The following is a 14,403-nucleotide window of genomic DNA, read 5'->3' as shown; positions in this document are numbered from 1 at the left end:
AGCGATATTGACTACACTGAGGTAAAATGTTTCTGCTCATCGAGGCAACCATAAAATCAATATGATCCGAAAGTAAGTCAATCTAGAAGGTCTCTCAAGACCCGGCAGCTTGACCGCAGCTGATGCTGTTGACGGTTCTCTGACCCAGCAGTTGGAGGCCCTGGAACATTTTTCCTTTTGTTCCTCTCTCTGAATGGGATTGGAATTGAGAAAAGACCTACCATGAGCCCAGCCAAGCATGTCATGCCACCCCCTAGCTCACACACAGCAAGGTCCCTGAAAGAGAGAAAAGGAATGGTAGAACCCATACAAATGAGATGAAAATGGGCAGAGAGATATATATGTTACAAGAACAAATTGCCATCTGCAGTAAGAACGGCGCTACCAGGAAGTTGTAGAGACATGACGAGGCTACCTCATGTCGTTTTGCGTTTTAAAAATAATTATGAAATAGAAAAGTCACAAAGCAGGCAAACCAGTGGGGGTTCCCTCATTAGTGTTCACTGCAACATTACCACCGCTGAGCTGAAAAATCTGAGAAGGTTCCCTTTTTTTTCCCCTGTCAATGGCGCTGTCTTTTAGAACTAAACTAGCTAGAGTAGCGAAAGATAATTGTTAGGAAAGGATAACACTGTTAATCCACATTCATTCCTTCAAAAACAGTTAGACAAGTAAATGAAGAATATATGTGAGTGAGTATACACCTATATTATAGTGAAAGACACACACAACACACACACACAAATACATGCAATCTTGAATTAAAAAAAAAAAACAACTAAAACAGCAGTATTTTGGAGAGCTGAACAGCCCCCATAAAGAACAATTACACAAGGAACATTTAGCAATTAACACTTAAATAACAATAGACCCCAACACAACACAGTGAATAAACAATGCGGGGACATAATATGGTTAAGCCAGCAAACCCAGGCTCAAGGAATGACTGGGCTCTGACTTGACCGCTCCTAAGCAAAGCGGCTCAGAGTTAAAGCTGACAGTCTGGGGTGGCACTCTGCACTTACCTTCCTCTTTGTGCCTAAATATCAGCCCTCAACGTGTGACATTCCTGCTCTGGCCCACTGCTTGCTGATTGGAGCTCCAGGCAAGCTTAAGCACAGTGAGATGAGCAAATGCCAGACTTCTAGGGCAGCTCTGAAGCTCAGTTCAACACTTCCCTGTTCTTACTTTATATGCTTATACTCTTAAGAGATTGTCTCTTCTTCCCAATTTGGGAAGTTTATTTCCTCAGCAAGAGGGGAAAAAAAAAAAGGGAGAGAGAATCAAGGGAGGGAGAGGTGAGAATAGAGGGAAAAGAAGCAGCAGCCAAGCCAGGACATTTGTATTCTGAAATACACATAATGAGTATTTAGTTATTCAAAGCAATTAGAAACTGTTTGGTAAATATGGACCCACAGAGCTTCAAAAACTACATATTATTGACCCAGTCTTGTAAATACATATTGTTACAACACATACCCGATCTTGTAAGGATATATTGTTAAAACGATCACTAATGGCTTGTCTGGAATCATAATGGACTATTAAGGAAGCATATATTGGATGACTTTTATAAAATGAGAATGGAAATGAAAAAACCCATATTTTCTGAGTCTATCAAACATCTTCAGCATTTTTTTTAAAAGGAGTTTTTTCTTTTTTTGTAATCCCATCCATGGTTTAATCTATAATGCACATTCACAGTTGAAAACATTCTTGTTCATAGCATGAATCTGTAATAGTAATTTATATTTTACAAGTACATATTGTTAGATATGTAAAATACCTTGAAAATAAGGGATGGGATGGCATTTTTAAATAATAGCTGTGGGGTATTTATTTATCAAATATTCCATAGTGACTTTCCTAGCAGAACTTTATAGAATGTCTTTTTTTTTTGACCTTTACAATCAGTAAGGATTGATTGGAGCTTCACTTTCGTTTCCCCAAAATCAAAGCGAAATAAAATGCCTTGAGTGGAAATCAAAAGCCTTTGACACATAGCAAAAAGCTTGCTGTGCAATATTAGTACCCAAAGGCGATTCAGATTTCTTTTTCAGAAGCAACATGTTTTCACCATGACCTTCCCCCTCCTTTCCTTCCTTTCTTTCTTTCTTATATATACTTTTAACAGTTTAATTTGAAGAATGTAATCATGGTGATCGTTAACATGTAGATACAGTACCTATAGTGGGCTAAACAAATTTTTAAGTGCAGCTTTGTACCTGAATATACCACTGTGCTTGAGGCAGTAGTAAGCCAAGACTTCTTCAGCCGGCCAGATGCCTAGAAAACACAAGAGGATATAGACTTTTTGATAACAGAAGTTTCTTCTGTAAAAACTCTCTGTAGTCATGCTCTTAAGAAATGCCTTTTAAAAAATAATGTTCAGTATAAGTGATTTCAACTTGAATCAAACTTACCGTAATTATTACTAGTAACGTCATATCACATGCATTTCTTTTCTTCTGGATTATAACTTTTCCCCCAGGAAAATATCCTAAATAATTTTTACTAGATTTTAATCACAACAAAACAGCAAAAACAATAACAGCCAAAATTATAAACATCCAAAGTTAAATTTTGAATGGTATTTCAGGTAGATCTTACTTTTATACACATGAATCTTCATTTTGGCCAATTCATTAGGATCACGAAGACCTACTGTATATGTAGCTCATACTCACTTCAAAATCACTTCCAGGAGCAAATAAAACCACTGAGGTTATTATACCTTTCTTGTCTGACTCCATACTTATGTTTTTCATATACATAATTATTTCCTTTCTTCAACTAAAATCCAACTGGAGTATAAAATTGAGAAACCTAAGTTTCACCAACTTTGTACATCTTTCAATTTAACAATAATCCTACTCATTAAATTCTGTGGAAGAGCATTTCCTAAAATCATCATCTGTAAATCATTTATTTAGAAGACAATAGTTTTTCATGGATGAACATGAATTGCTTAAAGAGAAGACAGATGTGCTCTTAATTTTTTTCTTTATACTTTTAGTATTTCAGAGAAGATGATGTCAAAGAAATGGTAAGTAAAATGCTAAGAGAATCAATGGATATACATATATTAATAAACAGCAAAGAAACAACTCTATAGAACATTTGTTGCAGAAAAGTCCAGTCACCTGTCCTTACTAGCTCAGTCTCCCTGGCGTTTCTGGTAGAAATGACAGTTTGGGGGAGAAACAAAATAAACCAGCATGAAGTGTCTGGAGTTATATTTGGTAGAAGTCAGAGAGGCAGTGGAGTGTAGCAGCTACAACTACAGGTACTTAGGAACCAAACTCAGGTGGGCTCCAGCCTCAGCATTGCCTTTCCTAGCTGAGTGACCTTAGGTAGGTTACTTAACCTCTCTGTTCCTCAGTGTCCTTATCTGTAAAATAATATTATTGCAATACCAACCTCACAGGATTGCTGTGAGGATTAAACGAGTTAAGTATATGAAATGTATTTAAAACAATTCCTAACTCATAACAAGCTCAAAGAAAAAGAAAATTGTTAATGTTATTCTCCTGCAAAGAGGGATAAAAGAGTCAAAGAGAGTGTGAACCTCAAACAACTATCCTAATAATCAGAACACATGGAGAAATTTTTCGACCTGATCCTAATCATTAGCTTTGGCACTACCCCAAAGTCCTAATACCTGGCATACAGAAAGAACTCTATAAAGATTAAAACACATGATAAAATTCTCTGAAGGAAGAGCCCAAGACAGTTTTCTACATCAAGTGAATATAATCAGCACAATGATGAATTTCTTTATGCCTTTAGTAGATGGTTTTGAGGATTTAAAAAATAATGATAGGGGAAGAATATTTAACTAAAGTTCAAGCCTTGATTAAGAACAAAAATGTGATTTCTAAAACGCATAGTCTTTTAAAACAGTTTTATAATTTTTTCTTAAAAATTATAGAGGTTGATTTTTAACTAAATTAGATATGAGAAGTTCAAAGAATAAAGTTTAAAAATCACCTAAAATTCCACCACTAGTATATAATCCCTGTTAACATTTTGGACACCATTCCAAAAAAAATCTCTCTAGGCATAAAGACATTTTATACAGGTGGGATCTTCTCAGGGAGGTATTCAGTAATCTCATTTTGCCCCACTCAGTATGTGATGGATAGATTGCCATGACAATAAAAATACACTATACCTGCATCATTTTTAATGACTGCCTAAATATCTTATGTTTGCATCATAGTTTATTTATCCAGTTTCCTTTTGATAGACATTTCAGTTAATTTCTAAGTTTTTGATATTATGATATTATAAACAGTGGTATAATAAAGACACATTTTTCCCCCAACATATAATTTTTTTCTTCTTAAGTCAAATACCCAGAAATGGAAAATCTGTTCAAAAGTCAAGTACATCTCACATTCTGATATATCAAACTGCCCCTTCAAAAACTGTACCAAGCTACAACTCTAATAAGAGTGTTTATTTCCTCAAAACCTTGACAGGACAGGGATTTTAATTGTTGCTTATTTGTTAAACTTTTAGGTTATCTCAGTACAGATCAAAACCACAATGAAATAGCACTTCACCCCCTTCTAGGATGGCTATATTGAAAAAGTCAGACAATAATAAGTGTTGGTGAGGTTGTGGGGAAATGATGTAAAATGGTTCAGCCATTTTGGAAAACAGTCTAGCAGTGTATCAAAAAGTTAAATGTAGAGTTACTAAATAACCCAGCAATTCTACTCCTAGGGATATATCCAAGGGAAAAGAAAAAAAATGTCCACACAAGAATTTGTACACAAAAGTTCACAGCAGCATTATTCATAACAGCTAAAAAGTGGAAACGACCCAAATGTCTATCAACTAATGAATGGCTACATAAAATGTGGTATATCCATGTAATAGACAATTATCTGACAATATAAGGAAATAAAGTGCTGATTCATGTTACAACATGGATAGAACATGAACATTATCATGCTAAGAGAGAGAAGCCAAGACACAAAGGACTACACATTTTATTTTTCCATTTATGTTAAATGTCCAGAATAAATGAGGGGTGATTGCTAATGAGTACGAGATTTCTTCTAGATGCGATGAAGGGGAAAGTTGGTGATGCGATCCATTTGATGTATGTAACCAGCTTTTCGTCATCTGTGAAGTAGCTAGTTTAGACTTATTTTATTAATTTTTAAAGATTTATTTATTTATTTTATTTTTGGGCTAGAGTGGGTCTTTGGTGCTGCACCTGGGTTTTCTCTAGTTGCAGTGAGCAGGGGCCACTCTTTGTTGCAGTGTGTGGGCTTCTCACTGTGGTGACTTCTCTTGTTGCGGAGCCCAGGCTCCAGGCAAGAGAGGGCTTCGGTAGTTGCAGCGCTTGGGCTCCGCAGTTGCGGCTGGTAGGCTCTAGATCGCGGGCTCAGTAGTTGTGGGGCAAGGGCTTAGTTGCTCTGTGGCATGTGGGGTCTTCCCAGAGCAGGGATCGCAACTATGTCCCCTGCAGATCCTTAACCACTGGACCACCAGGGAAGCCCTAGAATTACTTTAAATGTCAAGGTTTGTGGTTAATTTAGAAAGAAACACAATCGTTATTAACCTAAAGCCTGAACAAATTCTAAAATTAACTGTCTAGATATTAAGAGACATGAGCCTTTAGCCAAACATGGGTCTTTCTAGATCACTTCCATTCTAGAGCTTTTTGCTTTCCCACGGTTTGTGTTAGAAACAAGTGCTGGGACTCTGACACACAGTGGCCAAGGGGCAACACTGCTAACTCCTCTTCTGACTCTAACAGCTTGTACTTGCCCCATGATGACAACACACCTAGCTCTTGGAGCAGAGACATGGCTCTTCTGTGATCTGCTGACATCTGGAAAGTAAGCAGCAGCTCTCTTTACCTTCCCCTAAGTAAGTGATCGTGTCTGTCATGCAGGAGTCACAAGTAAGGCCTCTCTCAAACCTGAGACTCAAATGGAGAGGCCAGCACATCCTTAGCTAGACCACTGACTCTTCTGGAAGAAGAAACCCACCAGTGGATGTTACTAAAATGAAAAGCTGCTCATGCTGGAATGGGTAGGTAAACCTCTTGGACCGTTTTCAGTGTTTATGCTCTGTCTCCTTTTACTTAAGCATTTCTGCTTTGTCTTGAACTCAGAGTGGAAATCCGTAAGAAGATAAGAATGCTCTATAAATATTTATTGGGCATCTACTATATTTCAGGCCCTGTGGATCAGCAGGGAGTGATACAGCATGGTCACTGGAGATTCGGTCTCATTAGGGAAGAAAACTATTAGACAAACAATAACACAAATAATGTGCCTAATTATAAATACTGTGTAGAAAAAATAGAGTGCTTCTGAGAACCAATCACAGGGGACTTAAGCTGGTTGGAGGGAAGGGTGGGAGGAGTCCATCAGGGGACACTTCTTTGTAGAAACAGTAAGCAGGCTGAGACCCAGAGGATGAACAGACAAGAAAAGGAGGAAGAGGGGCCAGAGCTGGAGGGGATGGTCCACAGAAAGGGAGCACCATGAAATAAAGCTTTGAAGAGAAGAGTTTGATGTTCCAGGAATGGAAACGGTCCAGGAAGCTGGAGAATAAGTGAGAAAGGAAGAGGCAGGACAAGACGAGCCTGAAGGGGGTGCTCAGGGGCCAGATTTCATAGGCTCAAAGGCCATGTTAAGAATTTTAATCGTGGGCTTCCCTGGTGGCTGGCTCAGTGGTGGGGAATCTGCCTGCCAGTGCAGGAGACATGGGTTCAATCCCTGGTCCAGGAAGATGCCACATGTCATGAAGCAGCTGAGCCTGTGTGCCACAACTACAGAGCCTGTGCTCTAGAGTCCAGGAGTTGCAACTTCGGAAGCCTATGAGCCCTAGAGCCCACAATAAGAGAAGCCACTGCGACGAGAAACCTGTGTATCGCAACTAGAGAGTAGCCCCCGCTTGCCGCAACTAGAGAAAAGTCTTGTGTAGCAACAAAGATCCAGCACAGTCAAGAGAGTGAATAAATGAATAAATTTGTTTAAAAACTCCTCTAAAAAAGAATTTTAAATTCCACCTTAAAGTAAATGATACATTTTAAGTGGCAAAGTAGTATATAGTCAGATTCACATTTTAGATCATTCTGACTGCTCTGAAGAAAACAGACTGAAACGGGGCAAGAGGAGGTGAGGGTAACTGGGTAGGAGGCTACTGCAATCACCTAGGTCAGTGCTGATGGTGGCTTGGGTGATGGTTAGTGGAGATGAAGAAAAGTGGAAAGATTTGAGCTATATTTAGAAGGTATACTGACAAACTATTAGTTAATTAGATGAAGGGGGTGGTAAGAGAGAGGGAAGTTTCAAGTGTGACTTAAGTTTATGGCTTGAAGAAGTGGGCTGATGATGTATACCAGATATGTATAGGATTTTCCTTCAGTTTATATGAGCTCCTCCTCAGGCTGCATTCATGGTACAAAAACACAGCTGGGGGTCTGGGGTCTGATTCTGGGTCTACCACTAACAATCTATATGGTACTGGGAAGTTATGTAGCATTTCTGAGCATTAGTATGCTCATTCATAAAATACTAGGCTTGGGTAAGATTATGCGAGGGAGGGGGATTCAAGCTATAAAAAGCTACAATAAAGAATCTTATTTCATGCTCTGGTGTTAAACAGAGTTCAGCTTGAATACTGGCTCTTACTGGCTGTGTGACCTTGGGCAAGTAGCTAAACTTTTTAACTCTCATTCATTCAACAATTCTTAGCAGTCAGGCTTCCCGGATGTCTCTGCAGGTAAAGAATCCACCTGCAATACAGGAGATACAGGAGACATGGGTTCGATTCCCGGGTCAGGAAGATCTGCTGGAGGAGGAAATGGCAACCCACTCCAGTATTCTTGCCTGAAAAATCCCATGGACAGAGGAGCCTGGAGGGTTACAGTCTAAAGGGTTGCAAAGAGTCAGACACGACTGAGTGACTAAGCAAGGCCAATTCTAGGAGGTGGAGAGATAGCAGTAATTAAAATAAAGTCCTTGACCAAATAGCTTTAATAGAGGCAATAAACAAAGTAGTTCTAGATAGTAATAAATGTTGTGAAAAAAATAAAACATTAATGAAATAGAAAATAACTATAGGGGTCGGGGCATTGCCACTTTAGACAACATTGTTGGGTAATTTCTCATTTGTGAAGTACAAGCAAAAACAGTACCTCTTCATACCATTGTTGTGAGGAATAAGTGAGATAATGCCTGTAAGGCACTTAGAACAATGCCTGGGAGATAATAATTTTTAAAATAATGTTAGCTATTGTTTTTGCTGCTCTTGCCTTTGTTATTATTTTGACATTTGTCTATCCAGGCAATTTTATCAATCTTGATTATATGTTTATGATACTTTCAGGGAGATTATTATTCCTAATGGACAACCCACAAAAACAAACCAAAACTGAACTCTGGAAATATTTGTCCCAGCTAAGGGAACTTTGAAAATCAATCATAAGTAAGAATACCATATACATATATATAGAGAGAATATTATATATATATATATATATATAGAGAGAGAGAGAGAGAGAGAGAGAGAGAGAGAGACAATACTTGTTCTATACTTGTCCTTCTGCTCTGGCCCATTAACAAACTTGCTCTGAACAGTAATTATGAAGCACAAGCCTGCCTGTGTGTGTGGAGTCAGATCATGGAGAATTCGAGTACATCTGGGTGAAATGGAATGTCCAGTGTAGCCCTGTACAGTGAGTGGGTGGAAGCTTGCTCTGTGATGTTCTAATGTTTGTTGAATGCTGACTGCTGGCCAGGCACAAGGTAGATGAGAAAACAGAGATACTGAGAGGTTAAGAAATCTTCCCCCAAATTAGGCAGATATTTTGTCATTGAGTTGGAATTTGAATCCGGTAATCTGATTCTAAAGCCGTTATTCTTAACCTCTGTGCTATGCTGCCTTTCACTAGATTGCAAAATCAAGGGCCAAATGAATTGTTTTGCAGTTTTCTTCTGTTCCAGGGAAGCCAACTGATATAGATAATGAGCAAGTGGAAGTGAAAGGACACAAAAAATTGCCCAGGTATTTCAACAATATATTCTTCTAGGACTACAAACTGGGTTGGTTTATGGGTGTGATTTTATGAGCAATGCATTAAATTTTAAAACTTAAATTTTAATTCAGATACCTATTAATTTGATGATTATGAAATAAGGGAAAGCTGAAAGGAGCCCCAGCTCCAGCATGAATCTGAAGCAGGGAGAGGAAAAGAGTCTTTGGCGCTCATTCCCCAGACCTCAGCCTTCAGTCTGATGGTCAGTTTTAGAGCAGATGCTGCGAAATCAACTAAGTGACAGACGAGAAATGGAGACAGGACCAGGATGACGCTAAAGCACCTCTGAGAAAAAGGAATACGCTGCAGCTGCAGCCACAGCCACGGTTCCAGTGGTTCAGACAGTAAAGAACTTGGAAGACAGCTCTGAGGCTTATTAGCTTGGCGACCTTAGCAAGTCACTTAAGCTCTTCTTGCATCACCTCCTTATCTGGTAGTAATAATACCGTCTACACTGTAAGTAGAGATGAAAGTGTAATAGGGAAGAACAAATCTGACTCCAAATTGGATCTGTTTCTTTTACTTTAATCTTTGTATTTTATTGCTTTTGCTACAAGTTAAAAATGTTGCCTATAGCCTGAAATAAACAGTATAACCTATCTTCAAGGCTCTGATTTTTAAAAATATAACTCTTCCCATTCATATAGAAATAAAAAATTGCAGAGAAAAACATTTGTCCTGTTGGAGGTTTACAGGAACATGATGACCTCATCTACCTGGACAGCTGCAAGAACAAAGGATTTAGACACCAAGAAGCTTGCAACAACCAACCGCACCTCCTCCCCTTTTAGTATAAAGGAAGACTGAATTCTAACTCAAGATGGTTCTTTGGGATACTAGTTCACCACCTTCTCTGGCTGCTTGTTAGCTTTCTAAATAAAGTTGCAATTCCTTGCCCCAACAACTTGTCTCTCAAATTATTGGCCTATTGTGCGACCAGCAGTAGGAGCTTGGATTTTGGTAACATGAAGATGGAATGAACTATAAGAGTACCAAGTAAGTGCAATTAGTGTTTGTTGCTGCTGTTGTTAGTATCACTTTTTTTTTTTTTTTTTTTTAGTATCACTTTTTGAACACTTACTACCAGGCAAACACTGAGCTGTGTACTTTATATGTACTATCTCATTTAATACTTAAATCAACCTTATAAGATATGTACCGTCATTATGACCAGCTAAGGGGCACATTAAGGTACACCAAAGCACGGAAAGTTTAAATGGCATAGTAAGGATTTGAGCCCACCTACTCAGTTTCTAAAGTCCACTCTTTTAATCACTACACTAATTGCCTCAACCTTGGTGACTGGCTCAGCAATCAAAAGAACTAGTTTCTAGTTCTCATGGCTCAGTTAACAACTAATTTTGGGACCCTGGACAAATCACATTTGGGCTCTGTTGTTCAGACGCTTAGTCGTGTCTGGCTCTTTGAGACCCCATAGACTGTAGCATGCCAGGCCTTCCTGTCCTTCACCATCTCCTGGAGCTTGCTCAAACTCATGTCCATTTAGTCAGCGATGCCATCCAACCATCTCATCCTCTGTCATCTCCTTCTCCTCCTGCCTTCAGTCTTTCCCAGCATCAGGGTCTTTTCTAATGAGTCAGCTCTTCACATCAGGTGGCCAAAGTATTGGCGCTTCAGCATCAGTCCTTTCAATGAATATTCAGGGCTGTAGTTTCAAGAATGAATTGGAAGGGTCTGGGACTTTCTTAGTGGTCCAGTTAAGAGTCCACCTTCCAATGCAAGGGACACAGGTTAGATCCCTGGTCAGGGAACTAAGATCTCACATGCTGTGGTGCAACAAGCCCACACACCGTAACTAGAGAGCCCATGTGCTGCAACTCAAGAAGCCTGTGCACTGCAATGACGACCCAGTGCAGCCAAAAAATAAAATAACTTTTTTAAAAAAAGGAATAAATTGGAAGAGTCAAATTGATTTTGAGGACTCTTCCATCTTTAAACCCAATAGCTATAGATCATGGCATTTATGCATTTCCAAACGAAAGCTCTAAAATTGTCAGTGAGCTTTAGTTTACAACATTTTAGGTTGAAGTTGGGCTGGTTAAAATGTTTTATTTGTACTATACTCCAAGAAAGGATTCAAAGGATTTTAGAAAGCATTCAAAATCACCTTAGAGATCAAGTCTTCACCACACTTCCACTTTTACTGAATTAGAACTGCCTTTGTTAATTAAAGAAAAGAACTACTCTACATCTATATATTCTAGTTGTGATAGCTTTTTATTTACTTAATCCAGCATATAAATAACAGGCAACTTTCTCAAGTCCAACTTTTCCTTTTCCAGAGAAGAGCATGTTCTCAGATATATGCTGTGTTTTTCCCTCAAACATATTTCCTTTTCCTCAGAATAACTATCTTTTGGGCAGAAAAACTTCTCCTGAGGTCTCAAAGCACAGGTAGAAGAACATCTCCCAGTAGGAGCTCTCTAGGTGAGTAAATGCTACATCTCCATTGGTCAGAGAGGATGTCAGAAAGTGAGAACAGTCATTTCTGGAAAGGTAGACCCAGAAAATCAGACCAGAGAGCTCCTACCAGCAGGGAAACACCCCCTGGGCTCTCCTTGAAAGAGCACATCCTTCTCACAGACCAAAAAAGAAAAGAGAGAAAACTTTCATCGCCAGTTTTACTCCAAGTAACATCCTTCCCCAAGAAGCTCAGGGTCCTCAGGGTGGAATCACCCTTTTAAAAATAGGAATGTGTTGTGTCTCAGACCATCATGTAAGAGCCGTAATGTGTCAAATAGAGTGGCGCGAAGAGGAAAGTATTAGAAATAATTTTTAGTGCTCCTTATCTTAGGTATCTAACCACTTCACCCACACAGACACAGCCTTGTTACGTGGCACACTAAAGGCGAGTAAGGAGGGTGTGGTCCTTCCTGAGTTACCTATGATCTGTGACTCTGATTTCTATAGTAGCTTCCTGCTTTCTTGGGTCCAGCTTTATCTCACTTCTCAGTAAACACCTGTGACTGAATTCCAAACAAATTGAAAGCCTTGTGTTCCAAGTGGAGTGCATGTTCTGTGCATTTATGAAAGTGCCCCCTGGAGAGAAAATGGTATTTAGGAGATGTGTGCCACAGATGCCAAAGCCACAATGTACATTTATTAAAATGGCCCTGGCATTAGGCTGGTTAGGCAACATAACTTGTTTATTTCGCATTGTTGTGTGGAAGACACCCATCCCAGCATTTCAAAACAGCCTTCGTTCCAAATTCCCCCTCTTAGGAAGGAGAATGAAGAGGACTATGTCCCCTTCTTATAGCAGGAATTGCCTTTAGCAAGTTCCAAAAGGTTAACACACCATTCAGCAAATTGACTTGATAAATAAGGCAACGTGTTGTCGAGGTACAGCCTAAATCCACTTTAAATAAACCCCTCTCTGCTATTCTATCTGCAGGTAAATGTATAATGTTCAGGTAACTGAAAAAAACACCACCAAATGAAATAGTATGAGAATTGGCTGGGGATCTCAGCTGTGTAAAATGGCCAAGGCTCTGTGCTTCCTGTCTCCCTGCTCATCATCATTCATTGATATGAAGGAAACATGATGGTCTGCTCTCCAGAAATTTCTGCCGGTGCATGAGCTCGGGCGGCTCCCTGTAACTAATGTGGAAATGGAGTGCAAGGCACGTCCTGGCTGCAAACACTGGGGTCTTGCTCCGTTGGGGCCATCTACAAATGGCTTCAACCAACTTGTATGATTGTCTTTAACACCTTTTTGTATTTTTTTTTTTAAGAAATGAATTTGATTTCATTTTCCTTCCCCAGTTTTCAAATAGTCATTAAAAATTAAACAACACCAGGAAAAGCCTTTTGTGATTATAGCCTTCATTCTCCTGCAACAAACTGGATCTATAAATTTACGTACCATTGTAGATGTAAATTACAAAATTTATATTCAACTATATTAAAACATCTATTCCAAAAATGATTACCAGTTGTGAAAAGCAGACAGGCTTATCACTTGCTGTCAGTTGTTCATGTCTAGTTAAGCAATAATGTGCTAAAACTGCTCTTTTGTTTTGTGTAAGAATTTTGGCAATAGAAGAAATGAACACTCGGTTAATAAAAACTCAGGCTGCTTTTGCTTTGATGGAGGAAGCAGCTGCCTGTTTTCATTTGCTGCAGAGCAGCAAAACCCATCAATATAATAAGCAGCTTAGATGCTTCCATCCACAGCATCTGTAAGGATATAGGGCTATTCGCTCAAAACCAATCCCTGGTTTAATTTTAACAAAGATGTGTCTGACATATTTGAAAATGCATTCTAATAGGTCTTGAAACGTGAACAGTTTCTCTTTTTTTTAAACACTTTTTATGGATTTGAAATGGTAGTATATATAGCTGAATGATAGCAGTGATAAAAACCAGTCTAAACTGTGAGGCCATCCTAAAACAAGGGCTATGACAAGAGTAAGCCAAGAGGCAGTTATTTGGTTCCCTTCAAGGTGGAAGTAATTCATTTAAACGTGATTTCATTCAATTATTCATTCAAACAAATATTTACTGAACCTTACTATTAGAAATTGAGACCACATTTCCTACTCTCAAAAAGGTCACTCTTCAGGGGAAAAGATGGAACACAAAAATATAAGTCAAACAATGCAGTTAGCACAGGGATTCACATAAGCATTTTTTCTATTACCTTGTTATTTTTCAAACATTCAAATGGACCTAGAACATGGCAGAAACTAAACATACAAATTAAAAATCAAATACTGTCTCCTCTGTTATATAGTCACACATTTTGTTAGACACACCTTTAAAAAAAGACAACCTGATGTAAAAAAAATTGAATTATGTTTCCACACATGTCAAACGGTTTACTAGCATAGCTAAGAATTATCACACTTTGGAGTGGAAGTTTTAGGATTTTAAATTTTGTTTGGACAGCCTCTAATTTCACAGTACCCATTAGACACTTTCACATGATACACCACATGGAAAGCCTAATAGAAAACAAAGCTTGGAAGCAACTTACAGTGTGGTACAGTACTCTTTGGCCTGGAAAGAACGCAAAGAGATGATTCTATTTTATTTTACTGCTCAGTGGCATTTCCCCAAAGTCAGATAATCCTAAATCCTCCTCTTTATCTGATTCAGTATCAGGCAGGAGAGCATCTCAGCATGGTCAACCAGGGACCTGTCTAAATGGTCAACATGAATGCAGGGTGAGCCATCAGCTTCTCAGGATATCAAATTTAAATGAGCACTCATCTGGAGAAACACTGAGAAAATGCTCCCATAAAAGTAGAGCTAAGGGCTTTCTTATTCAGACATGCTCCCTGTAAAACACACATACCTGGGTTTTAAAA

The 14,403-nt window shown here is 38.8% G+C and overlaps 1 protein-coding gene across 3 annotated transcripts in view; it reads right to left on the bottom strand.

Moving 5' to 3' along the window:
• Nucleotides 1-14,403, bottom strand: part of CAMKMT (calmodulin-lysine N-methyltransferase) — a 421,278-nt gene that overhangs the window by 62,451 nt on the left and 344,424 nt on the right. For 2 of the 3 annotated variants that reach the window (XM_061432238.1, XM_061432237.1), the window contains exons 4-5: nt 2,226-2,286; nt 222-276 (exon numbers count right to left, since the gene is read on the bottom strand). In XM_061432238.1, coding sequence (XP_061288222.1) covers nt 222-276; nt 2,226-2,286 — 116 coding nt within the window. The remainder of the gene's footprint in view (nt 1-221; nt 277-2,225; nt 2,287-14,403) is intronic. The other variant, XM_061432239.1, reaches the window with a different exon arrangement.

The sequence above is a fragment of the Bos javanicus genome, chromosome 11, assembly GCF_032452875.1.
Source record: "Bos javanicus breed banteng chromosome 11, ARS-OSU_banteng_1.0, whole genome shotgun sequence".
Taxonomy (NCBI): domain Eukaryota; kingdom Metazoa; phylum Chordata; class Mammalia; order Artiodactyla; family Bovidae; genus Bos; species Bos javanicus.
This window is presented reverse-complemented; position numbering and strand designations above follow the sequence as displayed.